Source organism: Pezoporus flaviventris, unplaced genomic scaffold, assembly GCF_033815535.1.
Source record: "Pezoporus flaviventris isolate CSIRO_AGI_PZ_B2104156 unplaced genomic scaffold, CSIRO_AGI_Pfla_v1 ptg000095l, whole genome shotgun sequence".
Taxonomy (NCBI): Eukaryota; Metazoa; Chordata; class Aves; order Psittaciformes; family Psittacidae; genus Pezoporus; species Pezoporus flaviventris.
Window position 1 is genome coordinate 615899 of NW_026892643.1, and position 25500 is coordinate 641398.

The following is a 25500-nucleotide window of genomic DNA, read 5'->3' on the forward strand; positions in this document are numbered from 1 at the left end:
AGTTATATTAATTCCATCTATTATTGAAAAATTAACATTTCAAAATGGCTGCAAAATTTTGATTGTAAAAAAAAAAAAAATCAAAGAGGAGCAATTCTCCCCTGCTTCTCAGGACTTCCAGGAACCATTCTCTTCCTGCTTTTCTGGAATTCTTAGCACAAAATACCTGGTACAGTGTTCTTTTGTGTTGTTTTGTAAAACTGCAAAAGCCTAATATCAGAATCCCAAGAGCCTGACACTGTAAAAATGAAGCTGTGAGAGTTCTGAAAGTCTAAGGAAACTGTGGTGCCATGGTGTAATTGACTTTAATATACAATTGTGATAGAGGTTTGAGGGGAAAAGGAAAAATAGGGGATGAATACATACAGCCAACAGATCTCAAAGAGCTGCTGGCAAATAGCTGCTGTTTTTCTCCATATAAACAACTCAAGTACACTGTGACTTTGTCTTTGGAGGTGCAACACAGAATTCTTTTAGGCCGCTAAAACTGGGATTGGTTTGTGATTTACTCAAATGCTTTTGTAATGATGTAATGCTTAGATTCCTGTGGCTAGTGAATGGAACTAAAAGACTTGTTTGGATGGATTAGGCATGCACAGCACTACAGCATGTTATCTCAAACTGTTAACACAGTAGGTATGAAAACGTAGACTGATAATTATCTCCCACAAGGAAAAATACCTGATGCAAGTGTTAAGGTTATTTTTATTCATGAAGGACTCTCAGAGAAAACTGTTTTTAAATATTGACCAAAGAGCATTCTGTGGACCATGAGGAGAATCACTACAGCATGATTAGGTCCCCAGTTTTGTTATTTCTTATAAATGTTGTCCTTAGAAGCGTTGGTAAGGGCTACTCTGTGGCTAAAGGGTAACTACACTTGCTGGAAAACATGAAGTGCCCTGGTCTGTTTTCCAAGTGGGATATACATTGGCATATTATGTATGTAATATTTAATAGTGTGTAATAGTGTGTAGTAGTGTATAATTCTCATTACATTGAAATTAAAAACTTCTTTTGGTGGAAAAGAGCTTGGATCTCTTGCTGTGTTCCTTTTAATGGTGAAAGAGTGCTGAAACCTGATGTCCTTCTGTTTGTTTCCTGAAACTGACTTTGGATAGATAAATGAATGTAAATTGGGGAAATCCTTGGGACTGGTGAAGTCTTGCCTTATACTTGGAATATTTTTTCTTTGGACTGATTGTGCCAGTGATCAGTTCCTGGGATGATCTGAAAACTGTATGTCTAATAGCTTTCTTTAAAGTATTAGAAACAACAGTGTACTCAAAATTTGCTCCATATGATGGTAGAATCCAAACTGCTTCACAAACACACTGCCCAGAGAATTGGGTAAGTTTCTCTCAAAACTCCTAATTCAGCTGTGAAATTCAAATGCCACCAGGCAAACTAAAATATCTTCTAGACTATCTTCCTCTAGGGGCAGCATGGGTTAATTACGTAGCCTTTGAGATGTGAGAGCAGAATTAGAAGTATAGGTGGGAGATGCTGTGTAAGCTAAATTGAATTGTTAAAGAGAAAATGTTGGCTCAGTGCTTACCACTGGTAACTTAGAAATTTTCATTCCCTTTCTTTATGCTTCTACAAGGTTTGGCTAGATATAAACTGTGTGGTTTTATGCTTATTTAGGCATGAGCCTTTTTCTGTATCAGCAGTGTATTTTCACTTAGCATGAACCTTATCCTCTTAAGAGCAATGACAAGTCTTTTGAAAGGTTTGTTTTATTTCTTAAGGGCAAGATTTGAAGTAATCTTATCCTATTTTTCTTCATTTCATGCCTATTCCCTCTACCTATGACTATTCCAGTTCAATTGTGATTTATATATATTTTTGTTAGCTATAATGGCTCCTTGGTGTTAGATTAAGAAGGTACACAGTAGAGCTTACCTTACATGCACTGAAAGTGACAAGTCTAAGAGCAGCAATATCTAACTGAGAACTTGACAGCGAAGAATAAACAAATACGGCAAAGCAATCCACCTAGGTCCTAGTCGCATGTTTAGGTGAGCCCTCACAGTTTTCTGTGACTGTTCAAATCCAGTGACAAGACAGCTGGAAACTGGATGTTTTTAGGAGTGAACATGTTTAGCCAACTGAGAGAAGAATAAAAATAGAAATTCTGCTTGAGAAAACCTTGGGATTAGGAATAAGGAAGCATGGCAGTTCATGCATGTAGTTTCCTAGTAGGAGAAAATTGAAGAGGTTTGCTTGCCACATCTATCAAAAGGAAATAGTAGTCTGCACACTGATGAGTGGCAGCAAGATCCTTAAGAGGCTGAGATGTGAATAATTCAAGAGAGTAGGACGTGTGGGTTCTGGGGAACAGCTAATTTCAAGAGGAAATGGTAGACAAAAAGTTTACTTTTATTGTTAGTGGTATTTGATATATTTTGGCTTTAATAGAAACTGAATCTTTGTTAAGGATCTTTCATTCTTCATGCCTGGGCATGGTTTATTGGCAAAGAAAAAAAATTGAGGTAACAGCACTTTCTGATGCCAGAGAAAACCCTGTCAGGGGGGTGGTGTGACACTTGTACTATATATACAGGAATATAAGGGATGTAGGAAGAAGACATTAGTTGTGGAGATAGAAAAAGAATAGGTGAATAAATAGGAATATGTAGAATTTGAAGTATTTGTTGCCTTTAAAAATATCGCATTTTGTTTTAATGTTACAAATACTGAGTAACTTTTCTTTTGCTTTTAACAGACTCTGAAGGCAGATCCAGAAGAATTGTTTACAAAACTGGAGAAAATTGGTAAGGGTTCTTTTGGTGAAGTTTTTAAAGGAATTGACAATCGGACTCAGAAAGTGGTTGCTATAAAAATTATTGACCTGGAAGAGGCAGAAGATGAAATAGAAGACATCCAACAAGAAATCACAGTGCTGAGTCAGTGTGACAGTCCATATGTAACTAAATATTATGGATCCTATTTAAAGGTAAGATGCCTACAGATGATGGTGGTTTGATTTTATAAGTAGTTCTTTCCCAAGTTATCCAGTCATGCCTGTTTTCATTGGCAAGGCTTCAGTCAGACCTCAGTTGAAGAAAAGTGTATTTTTGTCCTTTCAGTTTTACGGAAAGAATGAGATACTGTGTTTTGTGAAGTATGTGACAGAACTTAATAGAAACAAACAAACAAAAAAAAAGACATGTGTCCTTTGCTGTTTCTGTACAAAAAGAAATCAAATAACATCAGTTTGTTAAGCTCTAGAGTAATCTGTTTAGATTCTCTTAATATTAGGAGAATGTTACTCTAACTATTGTTTAAATTCAGAAAATATAACCTAAGTCTGCATTTACTTTGAACTGTCAAAACCATTGAAAAACAATGTAGTATCAACTGTTTTGTGAATCTTGAAGTTTTTCATCAAGGCTTGATCAGTAGCAAAGCTTAGGTTGCCTTTCAAAGGAGAATGCGCCAAGCCTTGATCTGAGTGATGTAAAAATTAAAATCTAAAAGTTAATTTATTTGCACATTTGCAAACAGCACGTTGGCTGTAAGTGAAGCTAATAGGAGTTTCCATTAACTGCCTTCTGAATCTGTTTCCTTTCCTTCCCCCTGCTATATTATTTAATTTCAGGGCTCAGTTTTAAGTATGCTAGATAGACGTGTGTTGTGGTTTTGTTTGTTTGTTTTTAATTGGATGGATATAGCAATTTATTACATCTGGAGAGTATTGAAAATATCTGGAAGCTTTTGGTACTACTGTATTTCTTTGGTCAGACTGTCGCCATCTGTATAGCTCTTTCTGCTATGACAGTGAGATGGCAATCTTGATAAGAGATTATTCTCATGATAGGGTTTGAAGTTACAAGTCGGCTGAAAATATTTTAACTTTCAGTCTGCTTTTGCAGAAGCATTCTGTTCATCAGCAAATCCATGAAGGTTTTGAAGGGGTCCCTATTTTATCTCTGGATTTCTGAGATTCCCAGAGAGTTTCCAAGTTAAAAATGGACTTTTTTTTTCTGAGTCCGGGAGATGTATTAGTGAAGGGACGTATAGTTTTTCCTTTCTTTGTTGTGCTCTGAAACATTTTGTCTCTGAAGGCTTTGTCAGTGGTTTCAGACCTGACAACTGTTATCAGTACTGGACTTAGAAGTTTATAGCCTAGATCTCAGAAGCATCAGGAGGCGCATAATTGAGCACAGTAAATCGGATATATTTTTCATCATGGCTTTTATTACTACCTTTGAAATTTCTCAGTCTAGGTTGATAGTTAAATATGGCGAAAAAGGTATTTCTCTCCTGGACTGTGTCTCTGCTTCAAATCTGTTCCTTTTAGAGGGGAAACAGTAAGAACTTGTAGGATAAGTGAAATAGAATATAAGAAAAATTGTTTAATGGGAAGGCCACTTGTTTTTAAAATGTATAATAGCAATATAATCTTAGAATCATAGAATAGGGTTTACACTTAAACAAGGGAAGTTCAGGTTAGGTATGAGGAAGAAGTTCTTTATTGTGAGGGTGGTAAGGCACTGCAACAGGTTGCGCAAAGAAATGGTAAATGCTCCAGCCCTGGCAGTGTTCAAGGCCAGGCTGGGCAGAGCTTTGGGCAACATGGTCTAGTGTGGGGCATCCTGCCCATGGCAGGGAGGTTGGAATTAGATGAATTTAAGGTTCTTTCCAGAGCCATTCGATGATTCTAGGATAATATTGTTGAAAAAGAGAATCCAGTGTCCAAATTTGAGCTAAGTGAATGTGAACAAGTTATGAACGTAGTATGGCAACTGCTGCTTTTCCTAATTGAAGGAGAGTCGTGACTGTAGGACTTGGTAGCCTGTATGGGTTTGGCTTGATGGAAGTGGTAGTGATATTTGTGATTATTGTTGTGAGGAGGACCCTCTGAAAATACTTGTGCCTTTTGCATCCCTTCAGTCAAGTGCCTGTGAATTTTCCAACCTGTGTCAATTTTCTTAGATATTGCACTAACAGTGGCTGTGTAGGACTCCGGAAGAAAAGTACAGCTCTTTTTATACCTAGTAGAATGTACTGCTACTCATGTTTACTTATTGCTTCAGTTCTTTGTGGATGTATGTTGTTTTGCAAGACACTTTGTACTACAGAACTTTTGCTCTTCAAAACAAAATCTCATTTCTTTATGCTGTTAAAAATTAATATGTGCTGGTTATTAGGTCATGCTGAAGTGACAGAATCTTTGCCAAGGAAACATTTTGCAGGTCTCTTAACTTTCTAAAGAGTTAGGTCTTGTTATTGGATAGTAATAATGTGTCATTATATATATATATATATACACACACAGACTCACACTTAAAAAGGGCATTATTAATGTTTAATTGGTTAATATTCTTGGCTAGGAATCTAGGTTTATTTGCTGCAGATCTTTGTTGTATTTGCAAGCCAGGACTGCCATAAGGGTCTGAGGGCTTCTAAGGACCTGACTGTCGTTTAACTCTTTCTGACAGTGTGATAATCCATCACCAAGAATGTTCAACAGATTAGTTTTCCACATCCTGAGAGATTAGGAGACATTATTTCTTCCATAATTGGACATTTTAGCACTAATTACAAGTATGATATTCATATTTCCTCAGAGAATGAACTTCTTTGAAGTAAGCAAGGGGGAAAATGGTAGGAGCTTAGGTTATATTGCCAGCCACTGCAGTGATGATTATTCTCTAAAGCCTGTGCAGTGTGATGTGTGCTGTCCATGTGTCTGGTGCATCTTAGATAGAAAAACGTTTCTGTTTATAGAGAACTCTTATATTGATTTTCTTTACATTATTTTTGGCAGACAAATAGCAATTCCAATAACAATTTCAATTGTTCTAATTTTTTTCTTTCTGGCTCTAGATCAGTCTTTTTTTTTTTTTCCCCTAGGTTTACTGCATATCCTTTTGTGAGCTGAAGAGGTGTCTTTTACTATATAATAACTTTTTTCTACATATTCCCATGTCAGTTGTGAAGTAGGAATATCTTTTGTGAGACCTTTTTGGTATTTGTTTGCTATAACAAGTTTCAAGGTGCTGGAAAAGAAAAATATCTCATTTGGGATACTGCAGACCTGATGATTAATACTTCATGTCCCTTTTGAGAACAAGTTTATGTAATTGCTGAATACTTGCTCTGGTATCCTTTAAAATAATCGTCAGATTTTAAGAGGCATTCTATATTTTCAACAAAGGTGGTTAATAGGCTTTGCCAAGAAGGTGTTTGTATCTTTAAAGATCTTTTAGGTAGCCAGAACGTTTTGTGGTTGATTTATTTTTTCCTTTTTTTTTTTTTTCCTTTTTTTAACACCTGAATCATCTATCTCTGGTAAATCCTTGTATTGTTCTTCGTTCTCTGTTATTTCATACCTGCTTCAATTAAGCTACGAGATTATACATGCCAGTTAGAATGGAAATATTAGAGTGCTTATATAATACTGCTGTACTTGCCTGAGGCCTCTCACTGTCTTCAGGTGATGTTCATGAGAACAGCTTGTCAAGCTGTTGGTGTCTACTGCATGATACTCATGGAAGTACAACTTGAAATGAGCGTTATCATTTGATGGGTTAATGCATTTACTTTATCCTAGAAATTTACATTAAAAAAAAAAACTCTCAAAAGTAGCTAAAAATTAGGGTTCTGTACCCAAAAGCCTTGTAATTTTTTTTTACGCTAAAATTTTGTGTATATCCTAATTAATTCAGAATTATTTATTTATTTATTCATTTTCAGAGACTAATCCATATCTGTTACTGCTTTAACACAGTGTGTCTTGAATAAAAAACAGGTTATTGCTCACATAAATCAAGCCTTCCATTCCCTTTGGACTTCGTTCTTTACAACTTTTGTTGGAGACGTGTGGGCAATTGCTGTGGTCAGAGCTAATTCAAATGAAGTAATAAGCAGTAGTGAAGTGGGTACCAATTTAGGAAGTTGCGGTTGTCATCTTGAATATAAATCAATTTGCAGAACATGTTTTTGTCAGAAACAAAATAGCTACATAAGACAGAAATGCAAATTCTCCTCTCTAAACCACATTTTAAAACATGACATTCTCATGTTTCCATTCTGTTGGGCCAAAGGACGTTTGTATACTGTAGGAGATAGTAAGTAGCCAGAATGTTGCTCTTAAGGTACATTGCAGTGACATGGTTTATATGGGTGCATATCTAGAGGAATTGCTCTTCCTTATCTGTGGTGTGTTAAAAACCTGTATCAGTGCTCCTTAATGAACTAAGCTTAACAAAATAGGTAGTGAATCTGTTATCTCTGTGCTCTGGGAATCATCTTATCCATGCTGTCTTCCAAATGAAAGGTTTATCTGTTCCATCTGTGATCTGATTAAATGCTTCATGGATAGACGAATTAGAACTCTTTTCAGATCCTTACAAAATTCTTTAATGAAACTTCTCTGGGTCTGTTTACAGCTTTGGGTTTTTAGGTAACGGCATCCATTGCCTCTTTTATAATCGAACAAGGATTCCTTGTGATTCTTCTTAGATTTATTTTATTTTAATTATAAAATTATCTGAAGTCTTTTTCTGTCTCTTCTGAGTTTTGCCATACTGTAACTCTTTAAAAATACTGGTATGCTACCTATTCCAACAGGTTTTCTGTCAGCTCTTCTTTTTGCATTTTTTTTTTTTCTGCTTTACCAATTTTTCAAGAGCTTCATTAGATTTGGTTCTGAAGTTGTTACTCTTGTCCTCTTTAGGTCAAGCTGTTTGGAATCTGGTTTGTTTTCAAGATTCAGATGCCTCTCTGATAACTTTCTTCCAGTTTCATTAATAAGTCTAATTACTGTTTTATTATAGCTTCATAACATTTTCATTTCTTTGATCTTTTATTACTATTTAGAAATAGATGAGGAAATTAATTTGTCTTTCAGTGGTTGAAGAATAAATTTCTTGGCTTTTTTAATGTGTATATATATATATGTCATGACATACATGTGAAGAATAAAGGATCTTGGCTTTTTTGCATACATATACATGTATGTCACTCAAAGCTGAGCTATATGAACAGAAGATTAATGTGTTTTTTTAATGTATGCATACATTAAAGTCTTAAAATTCTCTTAGACTTCTATACATGTGAATATAATGGTAGAGCAAATGTTCACTAAGTAGTTTCAACATCCAATATAAGAAGGTACAAGTGATACTGTATTGAACTGGTATTGAGCTAGTCTTGTAGTACGTGTTTTAAAAAATACTACTAAGCACGTATTTCTTCATCCTTCAGGTGTATTTTTCTAGCATGCTTTGTAGCTTTTCGGATACCCTGTTTTGAACTATTTAAACTTCTTGACCCAATGAGAATCGGACATCTGGTTTATTTTCCCCAGTTTTTAACCAGACAGCTTCCCATTCTATGAAAGTATTTTAAGAGTTCTTAAACAAAAAAAAAACAAAACCAAAAAGAAGCCACAATAGAAATGAAGCAAACCCATCCCCCCTCCCCCTAAAAAGCCCACCTAAACAACAAAAAGAAAACCAACAAAAAAAACAACCCCGACAAACTTAAGGAGTACAGATGGCAATCAGTTTCTAAATAATAGCTGCTATAATTTTTGTTTTAGTCTTTACACCTGTATGGGGTTTTATCTAATGCCTTGGATATAACATACGTACTGCTGTAAGACAAGCTGCTATATAGACTGCAAAACCCCCAGAAAATAGCTTCTGGTTACATTTTATGAATGACACAACATAAGCTAATGAAAAAAAAACCGTGCCACTTCTATGAAGCTTGATTAACTGAGCCTGTAGAACAAAGAGTTCAGGGAAATGAAGTCTAGAAATAAAGATCTGGTTTTGAAAAGCAGTGATTCTGGAAGTGATTCTGTAGTTTATTTTGGGTAATGAGACTTCAGTGTACATGGCATCAGTGAGACCGTTCTTGGAATAATACAGCCAGTTCACAGTGTGGCTGAAAAACTTTAAGGTATTTAGTAAAGAGCTTCAGAAACAGTTTAAGGTTTGGAAAGCCTGAATTCCAGAGAAGTGCTGAAGTTTGGGCTTGATTTTGGTTATCTAAGGAAGGTGTAGAAGTGACTCTGCATCTATGAAAGCTTTCCCATGTTTAAGTGCTTATAGTTTAGTCCTATTTTGGCCTAACAGATTAGAAAGCACAAGACGTAATTGCTGAGTGGTCAACCTAGGCGAATTTCATCTGGCAATCACATACGCTTTTTTTTAAAGGGAAGACAGCTTAAATATTGGAAAAGTTTATATGAGGTGTATTTTATGTCACTTGCAGTTACTTAAAATCAGTACTTGCTGAATTTAAAGAAGGCTAAGCTTGTGTGCTTTAGGACTTGAGGACTTTAATGTGGATATGTTGAATGTTCTTGCCATGGCAATCTAGGTGATACAACTTTGAATGTGGGTGTTTATATGTGACTTCAGTAAGTTTTAAGTCTATGTTCTTTTGCTGTACAGGTTTAACTGGTTTCCTTTAACATTAATGAGCATCTCTGAACTAGTGTGACCTCAAATATATGCTGTGGGTCAGCCAGAAGTTAATGGACTTGGTGCATTCTGTCGTCATTTGGTAGGCAGCCTGTGCAAGTTACATCACGCTTGTCAGGATGGGAGAGCAGAGCAGAGATTTTCCTGCTTAACATTAACTGCAACAGCATGGATTCTCAGCACAGGGAGCAGTGAAACGTGTCAGCAGTTTCTTGATGTCAGATCATTTGTGTTGTGTGCCCAGCCCCGCAGCAGCAGCTAGTGCCCTTTCACACTTGATTTGCACAAGCCAGTCACTGAATTTTGAATGGGGGTTGGGTGCACTTAACTGAAAAATAACTGTAACTATCTCTCATTTTGCCTACTACAGTTGTCATGATTGCATTTTGTAAGGGGCTGAGATGATGGAGCGCCTTCTCTGTTCTCTTGACCTCAAAGCCAGCTGGAATTGACTTACTCTGTAGGACATCCTGCATCTGAATCAAGAGGGGGACTTGGACTGCAAATTCTCTCTTACTGTGATGGTATTGGGAACAAAATGGGGCACAGCTTTCTGTGAAGCAGTCTCTGTTAGGGTCTGCTTACTTTTCTTCTGAAGCCCCTGGTAACCTCCTGTGTTCTCATTAGGCAAGACTATATCCTCCAGAAGAGTTGAACAGGCATTGCCTTCATTTGTCCATAGGCAATGTGAAACTGACTTCTGGCTGAACAGCCCAGAAAGAGGTAGCAAGAGCGTTTCTGTAATGGTTCTGATAGGCTTTAAGATATAGTTGGTCTACTAATTTAAAGAACAAGTTGAAAGCTTCCCCTGATACAGACACTAAAGGCCATGAATAAGACAAAGGCAGAAGGGTGTGAAGGAGCCCATGAACTCTGTCTGTAGCCCAGGTGGTTTTGCTGTGAGGCCCTGATTTCATATTTCAGAAATGGTTACTTTGCAACTCTGAACCCTTGTTTCCCATAGTTTTTACTACTTTTGACCTTTCTATCATAGTTGCCAGCTGGGGTTAAACTAAGTACCATGCAGCTGTTTGCTCACTCCTCCCCCCCCTCCCCAGGTGGGATGGGGAGGATACTTGGAGAAAAAGTAAAACCCATGGGTCGAGATAAGACTAGTTTAATAATTAGAATAACATACAAAATACTATTAATAATAATGAAAAGGGAAATAACAAGGACAGACATACAAAAAAACTAACCCCAAACCTAACAAACAACAGTGATACACAATAACACTTCTCACCACCCGCTGACTGATACCCAGCCTGACCTGAGCAGTGATTGGTGCTTCCCGGCCAGCTCCCCCCTGTTTATATACTGGGCATGACGTGCTGTGGTATGGAATACCCCTTTGGCTACTTCGGGTCAGGTGTCCTGTCTGTGCTCCCTGCTGGCTTCTTGTGCTCCTCCTCACTGGCAGAGCATGAGACTGAAAAAGGCCTTGACTGGGGTAAGTGCTACTTAGCAACAACTAAAACATCAGTGTGTTACCAGCACTATTTTCAGACTAAAACCAAAACACAGCACTGCGCCAGCTACTAGGAAGAAAATTAACTGTATCCCAGTGGAAATCAGGACACTTGCCCAAGGTCATTTGTGGTGCTGTTAATGAGGATAGTCCCTTGTTTGCAGTGTCTTTATTCAAAGATATTGTACTGAATTTAATTTTTAGAACCTTTTTATTTCACTACTTACCTTTAGCAGTCCTAGGGATTATTACTGCTTTCTGGAATTTGCATCATATAGTCCTGTTTTTCTAAATCTGTGGAAAAATCTACCTAGTAAGCAGTGGCAATTTCAAGATTTTTTCTGTTCACCAGTGTAATCAGTTCTGCACTGTTAGTCTTTTATGGCTAAATAATTTTACTGTACAAGTGTATCAATGTTGGGAAGCATCAGTAGCATATCTCAAAGAAAACAGAGTTTGTGTAATAATTGTATTTTGTATTACCCAGTATTAAAGTACTTAACTGTGTCATGTTACTCTGATCTTGCTTTAAGTCAAAATTCAGAAAACTCAATGTGAAATATAATTTCTTGAAAATAACATGTCTGTGTTCTGCTTGTGATGGCCTTAAAAGCTGCCTCTGTAATGGTCTGATTGCTGATTTTGGTATGGTATGAAATCCTCTGTGCATAATTTCACGTTGATACCTGCTTTTAGGCAGATCTATTGGGTAGCTGCTGCTGAAAATAGGCAACAACAGAATCCTGTTCCCCATCCTGCCATTTTACTTGCATTTGATCTGTTGACCGCAGAATGACTTGGTTCACCTGGGAAACAAGTTTTCCCCAATGCCTTCTCCTGCCTCTTCCCAAAAATAACCTGATTCTTGGAAAGAACAAACCCCAAACCCTTTCAAATTAGCCAGCTCAGACCTGTGGCTTCAGAATTGCTAGGTCTGGTTAAAAAAAAAAAAAAAAAAAGAAAAAATGGTGGAATTGGGAGATTAGGAAAAGAGAAGGATCATGGGTTTTGGTAACAGCTTGCTTCTAGGTTAGCTGTAGTGTGAGGCCTTATATTTAGTTTAGCCATTCAGATCAGGATGACATAGCATTGCTTTCTAACAGTACCCAGTACTGTTTATGTCAAATGTCCTTCTGTTTCTTGTGTGTTAACTGATACACTTGGTGCTGTGGGCCTGTGGGATACCTGAAAAGGGAGTACTGCTGTGACATCTAGGTGCAAGGATTTTTCTGCTGCTGCCTTGCCACAACCCACTTCTTCACCCTTACCGGAGGGGCTATTTAGACTCTCAGTTAAGGATGGGGGGAATTGTACACTGATGGCTTAGACTGATCCAAAGCTTTATGGGACCACACTGCCAGATTATTTTTATAAAACTTAATCAGCTAACAGTCCTGCTGAAAATAGTGCATGTGTGTATGTATTTGTGCCCAGGTTTAGCGGAAGTAGTTCTTGGGCTGGTTCCCCATCTTGTTGCCCAAATAGGCTTCCTGAGACAAGGCTTTTCAGGTACAATGTGACCAACGACATTGTCAGGTGGCTGCCAGTCTATTGATCTGATGTTCTCATCAACATCTCAAACATTTGCTGTTTCAGTTGAAAACTCCTCTCTTTATATACCTCGGTTATAACCGTGTTCTCTTACATAGTTTTTGTGATATCTTTGTTGTGAACGTCAGGCAGTTTGTATTGCTCAGTTAGCTTGCTTTTGCTTCAATATAGTTTGGCCATGGGTCTTTGGGTAAAATGAATTCTTCTAGGTCTTCACATGGTCTGTATGGAGATAGTTGTACAAAAGCAGAAAAGTCACATCCCTTACACAAATAAGACAATATTATGGCATGTTACAGAGCATGTTAATAAACATATAAAAATGTTTTTTTATATGTTTATTAACATATGTTGTTGTATTGGCTTCAACATTCAATTGAATGTTGAACTCTCAGAAACTTATTTGGAAACCCAAAAATACTGAACTTCAAATGGAAATTTCCATGGTGGATAGGTTTATAGACTGTATTTAGTTCTAAAATATTGCAGTTCCTTATTCAGGGGCCAGTTATTTCAGCTGAATTCTTAAGGCTCTTTCCATCTAATTTTTTCATTATACTACCTAATTTGTTAGCTGTTGCATGACAGTTGGGATAAAAATAATCATTTGGAGATACTGAGGCTTTCTCTCTCTCTGTTTTCTTTAACAATTCCTTGAAAAAGCAATTTGGAAATTGCTTATATAGGGGAGGAAGACAGAGTGGAAATGATGTGAATAGAAGGTGGTTTTAGCAGTAATTAGAGGTTGGAGAAGAGTTGTAAAGAGAAAAATAATAAGGGGTTTCTGGAAAAATTATGTGTTTTGCAAGGATTGAAGCAATTAGCTTGGCAGAAGTCTGAGTGGAAGGTCCTGGGTAATTCTTGGGCTGATACATACAACTTAAGTAGTAGTAAAAGTTTTGAAGGATTGGCTTGTGAATATCTTGTAAAGGAAGCAGTGGGATTTAATAGCAATGTGAATGCAAAAGGTGAAGGGAAAAGGAGTAAGTATTTACAGGCTGCAGAGCAGGAATGCAAAAGATCTTGGAAATTGTATACACGAGTGGTGAAAAAGGATGAAACCAATGAGTGGATTCATATTTATGTGACGAAGTAAATTTGAATTCTATTTTTCCTTTTGAATTTAATTTGATGTAATGGGTAAACAGGAACAGGTGCAAACATCAGAGCAATTTGGGTTTTGGACAGTGGAGGTGAGGGGGTTCCTGTGCCTCATATTTTCTGTTGGAATTTTGTTTCTGATGTAGAGAGGGGAGTGTGGATAATAAAACTCCTGAGTGTTATTGACGTGAACTACTCCAGTGAAATAGGCTTAAGATATGTGGGAGCAAGTAGGGTGACGTTTTGTTGAAAAAAAATTACTTGGAAGATTACTAATCTGTGTTCATTGAATGCAGGGTTCATTTATTAGCTCTGCTTTTGTGCAGAGCTAGTGCACTAAATGCAATTTACCTGGACTGTAAACTAATCCTGATTTATTTTTGCTTCCAATTTCCCATTTTGGGACTTTGTACATTAATAACAATTTGATGTATCTCAGTAAAATTCAGTCCTGTATCGATCTTTCCTTATGGGTTACACTTCCGTGTTTCTGGCATTCTTAGTGACTCTCTGTAAGAGGTGAATAGACAAAATGATGAGATTGTCATAGAACTGTGTAAATTATGCGTTAATCTTTGTGTGCCTCTTTAAATGGACTGCCTGGTGTGTCTTTTCCCTCCCCTAGCCCCCCACTACCCCAAGGTAATGACTCAGTAGGCAATTATGAAGTAATTATTTGCCAGGTGGACAGGGAAGGTGGGGGAATGACTATTATCAGCCCCACCAAGTATTAAATAAAGTTAAAAGGAAAATGGTTGTAAGGGACGGGTGTTTTTGTTTGTTTTTTTTTGTTGTTTGTTTCTTTTTTTTTGTCTTGCTCTGCTTGGTTGTTGCGGTGAGAAAAGGGAAAACGGCTCTAGTCAGGGAGAAGAGGAAGGGTATTGACTTGCATCCACTTGGTGTTCCTACGTGGTTGCTCACTCCTCTAGGATGTGAAATGTGTATCGTTCTTCAGTTATAAGTTTCTTGTGTTTACTAGCTGGAAACTTGCTTTGCAGCCAATACAAGAAATAGGTGTGTATTTACTTCTAGTGTAATATACTTTGGTATGAGAGTTAAAAACTAAGACTGCCTATTAGTTTGAAACTTTAGGAAACCATGTGCTTAATATGACATGCCTAGGCTTGTGACAGCTGGGCTATAAAGATTCATTTCTGTGGCTGAATGGCATGTGTCCAGGAAATGTGCCAGAGAGGCTGTGAATATGGACACTGTTAGAGATGACTCACGCTAAGTAAAACATGGAGCTCGTGGCTCTAGCATGTTGGCATGCAAACACAGAAGTCCGCTAAATGTTCTGCAGAAGGAATCTTTTATCAGTAGTGTGACAGAACTTTCATTGTTTGCTTGTTTGTTTGCTTTTTTTTCCTAGCAAATGGCTCTGCAAGCTCTGTTATAACCAGCTTGTGGCAAAAAGAATGCATTTGAGGATTGATTGTATACTGCTGTGGTAATGGCAAGAGGTAATTGTTGAAGAAGAATGGCTGCTGCATTAGATTGTAGAATACATTGACTAGCATGTATACTTAGAAATGAAAATGTGATTATTTTTTCTTGAGATCTGAAGAAGGCAGGCATTTGAGTGTTGCAGAATGATTCCAGAAGAAAACAGCTTTTTTTGTACATATATACATGCATAAAATACTGTATACTGAGGTGGTTCTACTTTGAAAAATCACACTGCCTGTGTTTTCCGTGGACTTGATAGCATCCAAACCGGAATGAACAATTCTTCTCTTTCCTTAGTCTCTGTTCTGCATTGGCTACCCAGCAGATGCATTTATTTTTTCCTTTGTGGTTGAACACGTTAGATGGCTGACAAACCTTGATTAAAGGACATAAATGCGCCACATGCAAAACCACAATGATTTCTTTGATTGCAGGGACCTTTTGGCCAGCTTGCAGTAAGGACTTGTGTTTAGAAGAGAACCTTTGGGCTCATCTGTATCTCCCTCCCCTCAAAGGGATGGCAGCCCGAGGACAGCTAGCATTCATCCTGACGCCAAGAGACTTCAAAGGAGGTAAGCACCTCAGAAATGCTCCCCAGACAAAAAACTTCTCATCAGTCCAGCACCCCAGTGTGGTCAGATTCTTTAGTACAGTATTACCAGCTCCTACAGGCTTCTGTTCATGGCTTCTTCATGAAAATATTTTGACAACTCTGTGAGCCCTCATCAGCTGCTTGCTGATGATCCCTTAAGATTCATGGAGTTGTCTGCTGCTGTCAGTCGTCCTTATCCATTTTAATAATAACGTGCCCCCACTGTAAGGGAAAAAGACATTTTTCCTGGGTTTGTACACAGACATGTTCTCCTGTCCTTCCCCTGTTTGGATCTTCATGTTTTGGATGAGGTTTAGAAGAGCTTTTCTCAAGTCATGATCTTTAAGGTTAAAGGTTGGGGAAAAACAACGAACCAATCAACCAACCTCATTCGCCAAAATACAAAACCTGCTTTGCTCCACACAGTTTTAAAAGGGTTAAAAAAAAAAACCCACCCTCACAAAAAACACACAAAGAGAAACCAACAAACCATCTCCGATTCCTTAATGTCCAGATGATTTCCACCGAATTCTTTGTGTGTTTAAACTTCTAGTGAGCATTATCCCAGGAAAGTCATGTAGGAACAAATTATTGTATTTCATTCTCCTGGAGAAAAATAAATCCTTAGGATGGCACGCAGCTGCTTATGTCTTCTAAATGCCTATGGAATAAATATTTAGTAGAAAGGGCAATTTAAAATCAACAGAAGTTTACCTTGACATCAGAAGGATAAACACAAAAATCCCTTGTTTGCTTTTTGAATTTATTTATTTTTTTAATCAGACTTTTCGGGGTGATTTCCACCCCTTTAACCCATCTACCATGAGGTCAATTGTATAAATACTCGGCTATAGATGTTGGTGTTTTCATTTGTTTTTTTTTTTTTTCTTATTGCAGTAAGCATAATATGAGACAAAATAAGAATATGATTGAAATCATAAGGCAGAACTTTCTTGGGTTTTGTTGTTATTTCTTTTTAATGGGAATATTTGGGTGTGTAGTAGACCATTAGTAAATATGAATTATGTTCGGTGAATGTTTTGGGATTTTTTTTTTTTTGGGTAGCTTTTTTGGTGGGCTTTTTTTGGGGTGGGGGGAGGGGTGTTTTGTTGGTTGTTTTGGGGGTTTTGTGTGGTTAAATTTTATTTACTTTTTTCTTTCTAATGGAGTGGATTTGGAGAGCATAGCTGGCACTTGGATCACTTAAGCTATATCTGTTATTAAGTCCTGTCCTTGTTTTTTCCATTTATGATGAGGGTATATTGTTTAGCTGTTAGACTTACTTAAACCCAAGTAAGAGTTTTCTAATTATGTAGAGTACTTTTAATAATTGCTGTCTGGCTAGCCTTCTTCTCGGGCTCTACTATATAAATACAAAGGTTCTGTAGATTGTAATTTAAATATGTTAAGGTAGTAAAGAAGTGGATTGCCCTGTAAAATAATACCCCACCTAATTATACACATACACAGCTTTGGAAGAGATTTACCTATGGATATTGTGAACAGCTTGCAGATCCCCCAGACCTAAAATATTTCAGGTCCTGGCTATGTTGATAGATTAAATTAGCTTGGGTTTGCTTGGTCTGTTGAAATGTTTAGTGGCTGTTGCTGGTTTTTGTGGGTTTGGGGGTTTTTGCTCATCTCTATGCTTGGTTTTGGTTCCCTTCCCTCTTTCCCCTTCCCTCCTTCAAATGCTGCTTTTACAGTAGTCAGTTTCCTTAGTTTCATTGGAAAATTTTCTTTTGCAGTCTTCTGTGTAGTGTTGTTCAACTGTAGGAGTTTAGGATTTTTTTTCTTTCTATATTGACTTTCAACAATGTGTTGTTTCTATAGCCCTTCTTCTGGTGTTTAGAGGCAAAATAAATCTACAGATTCAAAGCAGGTCACTTTTAGAAAGCCACAAATATTTTTCTTGGAATCATTCTAACACTTCAGTAGTACCTTGTAGAGATTAAAAAAAAGAATAGGCCAAAATGAGCAGTAGTACACTCCAGTTTGTGTAAATCTTGCCAGGTTCATTCTATTCCTGTAAGACAAACTGAATCGCAAGTATAGTTTATTTTTATTGATGAGTTGCCATCCCCTGTGAGCAGATGAGAAAGAAACAAAGGCACCTTTTATTTCCTTCATTTGAGTGGCTTTTAGTGTCAGTGAAAGTGAAGGTGGTTTTGTTCACTTGGTCTTATGTCTACTTCTCTAGGAATTCAGCAAGGAAGAATAGAAACAGGGCAGGAAATTGCTAGAATGCTTTCTAGTCTAAAATAACATCTGTTGGCGGACATAAATTCTGATAAAATGAGAGACCTAGCAGTAGGCGGGAAGTGTAATGTTATTTGGAGGCTCTGAAATTCATCAAATACTTAAAGAAATCCTTTCAAAAGTAAATGTAGTTATTGATTCATCCATTTTTCCTGGAGAGAACCAATTATTCAAAGCAATATTTTTTTCTCTTTGGAGCTTTTCGTGTTGATAGTGAAATTCAGTCATTCATTTAAGAAGAAAAATAAATTTTAACTGTTTTCTTCAGTAGTATACTGGATGATCTACTGCAGCATGGCTAGATTTTTGTTCATACTTCCTTGATGACTACATTAACGTAATCTGTATTTCATAGCATCTGCTTTTGTTCTTCTTACACTCCAAACCCCCAAAGGAGGATATTAATTTCCAAGGTTAAAAATGGATAATTCACTGAAGCTGTTGGTGTTTCAGTTACTTTTCACCTAAGACCACTGGACAGTACTTCAAGACTCTGTTCTAAAACATGGACCGTTGTTATGCTAGATGGGGGAGGGAGAGGACAATTTATTCAGAGGATATCTTTGTTGGCTGAGGCAACCTCGATGTCTTTAGTCTCGTCTCAGAAAATAGTTACTCTTGTTCTTCAAAGCTAACAGTTGTTCCTCTGTGCCATCTGATTTTCAGGTGTTCTGAAAAAGGTGTCTTTAGGAAATACTAGTTTGTTTTTATTTAATGAAACCTGTAATGACATAAACAAAGAACTTCCCTCTTTAAAAAACGCTACACCAATCTGCATAAGCTTGTGTTGTAGTTGTAGGTGGAAATAAATGGGAGAACATTAGTAGATGAATAGATTGTCAAAGAAAAGTTCACATCAAGGATTAACTGTGTGATGGAACTCAAAATGCTTCCTAGGAACTGTTGGAATGATGGTGGCATACTTTATTCCTTGTAATGAGGCTGGAGAGTTTTTTGTTCATCAGATACAGAAGAACAGTGGTAGTAGTACTTACTGAGATTGTCTTTTAGAACAAACTATACTCTTAGAAAGGTGGTGTGAATTGGCACTGAAAGATATATGCATATATGTGTTTCCTCTCTTCTGTGAAGACAGTTCCAAAAGCTTGTAAAAACATAGACTTTCTTGATAGCTGTTAAACGGTCATAGGACCCTGAATATAGAGTGGTAAAATCAGTTTGTCATTTCAATGGAAAGAGCTTGATTATTTACTACTTACACTAACAGAATTAGGTACCCATGGTGTTCTGCAGTGTAAATAACTTTCTTTTGGGATTAGTAATTCTATCCTTTGCACATCCTTTCTGTCTTTCAAATGTTATTATAGGACATTGAGCAATCCAGCTGGCATCTGGGTAGGCTGTTTGAAGTTTTGGGTGCATTGCTTACCTTCCCTGTCCAGAGATTGTGTACTGTAAAGAATGGAGTGAAAGCAGATAGCAGTATGCTTGTCATTCTGCACTGTTGATATATGGCAGCACTGGATCTAGTTCTGATTAGATTGAAATAGAAGCAATAGTGCAAATAGGTAATATTTATAACTAGACAAGAACTGATGGCATGAGGTAGGGCTGTATGTATTCCTTGCCAAATCCATGCATTTGCTGAATAACAGTAATAGCCACCTTGTACTATTAATACGACTTTTGGCAAATGGTGTCTGTTCTAATACTAATCTGTGCGTCTAAAAATTGAACAGTCAGCTAGCAACTGGAAAGTTTGCAGCTCCTGATGCATTTCAAGGATCTAACAGCAGTATATCAACTCACAGGTGCCATCTCTTTAAAACCTGAAATAATTTTCTCGTATACGTATTCATTTTTTATGAAAGGATAAGCTCCGGGGAAAGGGCATTTAAAATAGTTTGGAGGTCTTGATACATGTTTTCAGACTTGGCAACATTTAGTGGTGGTGCGGAAAGGTTTGAGCTTGTCTAAGAGGAGCAGGAACCGCAAATATGTAAATGCCATTTCCTGTCACTGCCTCAATGGATTATTTATGACATTGTACAAAACAATCTCTTCTGATCAGTCTGTACCTTTCCTCTGCATATAAGCTCACAGATGTCCTTGCGAGTTAATAAATAATGAGAACTCAAATGCCATGGTGTGCCTGCTCTTCATTCGGTATAAGAAGACGGTGACGACTGTTGTGACCTGGTGTTGAAAGAGAGTGAATGAATAAAATGGTGCCTGAATCTGAACTTGAGGATTGTGAGGAAAGGAAAGCATTTTGAAGAATTGATATATGAGTGATCATATTCTTAAAGGGGCATTTCTCTATGGTTAATAATTTCTTCTTTTTGCGAAGAGTGTCAGAGTGATAAATGTTTTCAGATTCATTTTGAACAGGTGGTTTTGTTCTGTCTTCGATGTGTTGCATAGCTTCTTTTAGGGCCCTTCTTTGTTGGGCACTTTGGTGAGAGACCGTCTTCGGTATGTATTATGTGATTCTGCCACCTGGTGGCTTCGGTGAGCAGCATGAGTTTCAGACGCATAGTGAAACGCACAAATGTGAGGAAATCCTGGAGAGAAAGAAAAGTCCTTCCACGAAAGGGAGCCTGTGGGCAAGGTTGCTTAAAATAGCTATAGAAGACAAGTTCTGTGATCTCTCATCATGTTTTTAAAGTCGGTCATCTAAGTATCATCGTGTGAGTGTTTGCTTCTGGTTGCTACAGTGTCAAAACTTGCCTGGGTGTTAACAAAAGTTAACAAAAACCCAGATCCCGTGATGAGTGGTAATGACCTGTAGCAGAAACTACTGTAGCAGTAACTTGGCGAGGTTACCCTGTTGCACAAGTTGTCTTATCTCAACTTTCTTTTAGTGTGGTTTCTTATGCTGAAGAATCAGTATGATTATTAATATTAAAATTATACCGGTATTGAAATACAAGTCTTTTTTCTGGCCTGTATTGCTTTGGCATATATAAACCAATTAAACTGAATTTTTTATTAAACAAAGTATCACATCACGTTGTGCAATGCATATCAATTTTGGAATTAGTATGTTCTGTTCAGGTTAGTTGAGGTTCTGTCCAAGGTGTTCTGTTTCTGGTTTTCAATACTGTAGGTTTTTCTACTGATCCAGTGGTGGCAAAACGTTTATTATATAGATCAACGTAAGGCTAGTTCTTTTGTGTTATTTCAATCAAGTATGTAATTTCTAGCTTGTGAATGTTGACAAAGTGTTTGTAAATATAAGTCCTAAGCAGAATTTGGGGATGGCTAGTTTACAGAAAGCCTTTTATATGTATTTATAAAACCCCTCTATTCTGCTGCTAATTATGAACCATAAGTTTAAGGTGGGATATACCCTTTCTCACAATAAATTTAAGGTGGGGAATTCTCTTTCTGACAATAAGATGGGAGGATTTTATTTCCCTTAGAAACAAACATGTGCTCATGTTGTACTACTGTTTTCAGACTGTATTAGTTCACTTCCTTGATTTCAGATCTTTAGGTAAATTCTAAATTACTGTACAGGTCACTTGGTGCTTAACTTCTAAGCCCTTCTAGTCCTTCTTTTTTTTTTTGTGGCAATGTGTTATGTTTTTCTCCTGCTACCTCTCCTTCAGTCAAGAAAGGTGATTTAAAAACATTTTAATCCATATGTAGAGTGGATTGGCTGCTTTAGGTCAAACTTTTCTGTATAATATCAGAGGGCTAAGAAATGTGCATGTTTGTCATGTTAAAAAATACGTAAATAAAAATACAGATTATATCTATATATAGGTCTGTCCGTGTTTTAGATGTATAACTTTGTAAGGACTTATAAACAACCATTTTAATCTTGATTAGTTATTTCTTATATACTACTCCAATTTCAGTTACAATGTACTTCTGAGACTCTAGGGGGGTGTTTTGGATTTGTTCAGTGTATAGTCCTTCATTTATGCATGTTAGGGAAAGTTCTTTACTTGCTCTAACTGTACTCGTTTACAAATACTTTTGCGGTATCACACTGACACTAATGTAGAATACTTCATTAGAGGTAAAGCTCGTATTGTAAGGCTTTTGTGTAGTTTCAGAGTTAAAACCAGAAGACAGATCTCAAGAGCAAACTGGTTTGGAAAGGGTTTATGAAAACTCTACCTATCTGTAACAGGAGCTTCTTCTGGTTTCCGAAGTTGTTCCTTTCCTCAGTTTTATGGCATGGGAGGAAAATCTCTTGTTCCTGCTGTGAAAAAGGAAATGTTCCCTGTGCCCTCATTAATGTGCTCATCTATGTTTATAAAGAAATAATAATCCTAAATTTAGATGGGTGACTCACCATGGCTTTGCTGTATTTGGAAGAAAAAACAGTTCTGTGTTGTGGCTGATGCTTAAAAGAACACTGGTCTTATTTCACATCTTACAGTGGAGCACTGAATGTTGATAGTCTCAGTATGTAAGTGTAGTATCTTCCTGAAAATATAAGTGATTATGTGTAGTATGTAATTACTAATCTAGGCCATGGAAGAAAATTTAGTGCTTTCAGTGTCCTACTTGAGAGGGAAAATGGGGAATATATAAAGAATGGGAGAAGTACAAGAAAAAAAAACCAAACTTGTGCAGCTTTAAAAAGGAAGGTGACAGTAGGTGTCAGGGAATGTGAAACATGCCAGAGATACTTGGAAAGGAAGGACAGAAGGAGGCAACTCTCTCTGGTGATGCCAAAGTTAGTTGATAGTAGTGTTCTACTTGCCTTGTGCTGTTGTTACAAGGCACTGTATTGTGCTTGTATGGCAAGGTTTTGGTAGCAGAGGGGCTACAAGGGCCAGCTTCTGAGAGAAGCTTTTAGAGACTTCCTGTGTGTATGACAGAGCCAGTGCCATCGGGCTCCAAGATGGACCCGCCACTAGTCAAGACTGAGTCCATCAGTGACAGTGGTAGTGCCTCTGGGATAAAGTATTTAAGAAGGGTAGGAAACTACTGTGCAACAGCAGCAGCAGCTGGAGAGAGGAGTGAGAGCATGTGAGAGAAACATCCCTGCAGCTACCAAGCTTCAGTGCAAAAGGAGGAAGGAGGTGCTCCAGAGCAGATTCCCCTGCCGCCCATGGTGCCAGCCCATGGTGATGCAGGCTGGGCTCCTGCAGCCTATGGAGGACCACAGTGAAGCCTCCACCTGCAGCCTGGGGAGGGCCCCACACTGGAGCAGAGGGATGTCCAAAGGAGGCTGTGACCCATGGGAAGCCTGTGCTGGAGCAAGCTCCTGGCAGGACCTGTGCCTATGGAGGGAGGAGCCCTCACCGGAGCAGGTGCTGGCAGGACGTGTGACCCCATGAGGACCCACGCTAGAGTGGTCCCTGCTTCCACACTGAAGCACTTACTGGAGAGCTGTAGCTTGTGGGAAAGACTCATATTGGAGAAGTTAATTGAGAATTGGCTTTACTTCGCATTACCCTACTCTAATTTGATTAGAGTACTTGATTAGGTAATAAACTATTTTCCCCAAGTCTGTTTTGCCCCTGACAGTAATTGGTGGGTGATCTCTCCTTGTCCTTATCTTGACCCATGAGCCTTTCAGTATATTTTCTCTCCTCCATCCAGTTGAGGACAGGGAGTGATGGAGTAGCTGTGGTGAGCACCTGGCATTCAGCCAGGGTCAACCCACCATAGGCATAAGTTAGAATATGTATTAAGCAAATAATTCAAACTGTCCAAAAGCATTTCTTTGTTTTCTTGCTAAGCAATGTATGCAGATTTTTAATTAAGAAAGCTAAGAAAAAAAAGTTCCAGCAAGAGTTAGTTAATAGTGATAGTAAGTTTCATTACAATAGCAATTACATCTGTCGAGATACTTCATATGAATGATGTGAGTAATATTTCTCTGGCAAAGGGGAGGGGGGAACTGTAGGGAATTAAAAATCGCTTTGAATCTAGGGCTACAGATATAAAAATGCCATAATTGTAATAGATTGCTATTACTTAGCTTCGTACTGGGATACAGTCCTTAACTGTGTTTCCATACTTGTAAACCCAGCAATCCTATGTTTTAAAACAAGTCATTGACTTTTATACTGTAAGTTCAGATGTGTGGCTCCAAGCAGTTACTGATGAAAGTTTCAGGAGCAAAGACTAAGGAGACCAGGAAAAGAATTAAAAGGATTATTGATGATTTTAAAAGACGATGAATTTGTAGCTGTGTAATTGTGTGGCCTGATTGTATAGCTACACAATTAAAATTATGTTCTTAAATATTTCTCTTTAGATATTTTCTGCTACCTCTAATTTCTAATTTTCAGCTGGAGAATTTAGTAGCTGGTTTTATAGAGAATTTCTCTTTTTGGGCATTGTATCTTGAAATTGTTAGCTCTTTAAATTCATGAGGTAGTCAAGATGATATAAAAGGGAAGATGCATCTCTTATTGACTTCTTGTCAAGTTTTTTTGGTTTTTTTTTTTTTTTCTGATTTTGAAAGGATCAAGGGGTTTGTTTATCCTATCATATTCTTTCCCACCCAGTCATTTCATTGACATAAAAAGTAGCGATACAGTTGACATGTTTGTGTTTAAATTACTATTAAAATTTAATGTAAGTATTGCAGGCACATAAAATCAGTATATTAGGGGGATTTCATGCAGCTTTGAAACACATTATCAGGCTGAAGCAAAGTATGCATGTGAAATTTTGATCAAGTTTAGGAAGACTCCTGAAGATGAAAAGACTTTTGCTATAAGACACATCTCAGAAGCATACTTATTCTGGAACATTAGGACCTGGATCTTTGAAGGGGCAGGCAAAATCTGAGAAACTCAGCAGCAGAACAAGTATTTCAGTACTTTAAGGGACTCTCTCAAGATGGGCTGTAGTTCTTGGAATATCTGTGGTGTCTGCAGAAAGTAACCTTGTCAAAATGCTGTATGTAGATACTAAGATTATATTTTTAAATTACTTTCTCTTCCTAAAAATGTGTTCTCGCTCTGTTAAAATATTTTTTACAAGACTGTGTTTGTCAAATAGTATTAGTTTATTCCCGAAGAAAGGTATCTAAATTTAGCTGTATCTGTGTGTTAAAAATAGTGGGTGATGAAGGAACTCTAATCCAGGGTCTTACCTAAAAATAGTAATTTGTGTAACTGAAGGTAGGTGGGGAGGGCTGTGTGTATTTACCTGCACAAGGTGCATTCTGAGGCCAGATAGAAAAAGTTATGTTCTGCAGTACATGTATTGCTTTTCTAAAAGCTTTAATCCGTCTTCATAGATAGGTATTCAGAGTCTTATGTGCCCTTGCTGTGAGCTGTTATATTTACATGAAGTTTTATTTTGCAGGCTAATGAGTATTGTTGCTGTTTGTGCTCCTTGCTCTGAGAAACCCCTGTATTTTTATGCTAGAAGTCTTGTGCATCTTTAGTACATAGAGTTAAAAATAACAAACCATAATACAACTTGATAATCATAAAAACTAAACCAAAACACACCATATGTTCTATGCAGCAGTCTTGGATGAGTATGTAACTGGTATATTTATGGCCTTGCGTTAAAAGATGTTTCAAGGCTGGTACTACAAGGAAAGATGGACTAACTGCTCCTTGTAGGGTATTTGGGAATAACATACTGCAAACAGCAGAAAGAAAGGATTTGGGTCTGCTCTTTGTATATCTTATATTGTATATCTTGTGTATTGTACGAATGTTTAACATGCCATTCCTTGA

General features: G+C 37.5%; 1 protein-coding gene across 5 annotated transcripts in view; it reads left to right on the forward strand.

Annotated features, from left to right (window-relative positions):
- STK24 (serine/threonine kinase 24) overlaps positions 1–25500 on the forward strand; it is a 48077-nt gene that overhangs the window by 9125 nt on the left and 13452 nt on the right. For 3 of the 5 annotated variants that reach the window (XM_061476305.1, XM_061476302.1, XM_061476303.1), the window contains exon 2: positions 2729–2959. In XM_061476305.1, coding sequence (XP_061332289.1) covers positions 2729–2959 — 231 coding nt within the window. Of the gene's footprint in view, positions 1–2728; positions 2960–15449; positions 15588–25500 lie in introns of those variants that run through there. The other 2 variants (XM_061476306.1, XM_061476307.1) reach the window with 2 other exon arrangements.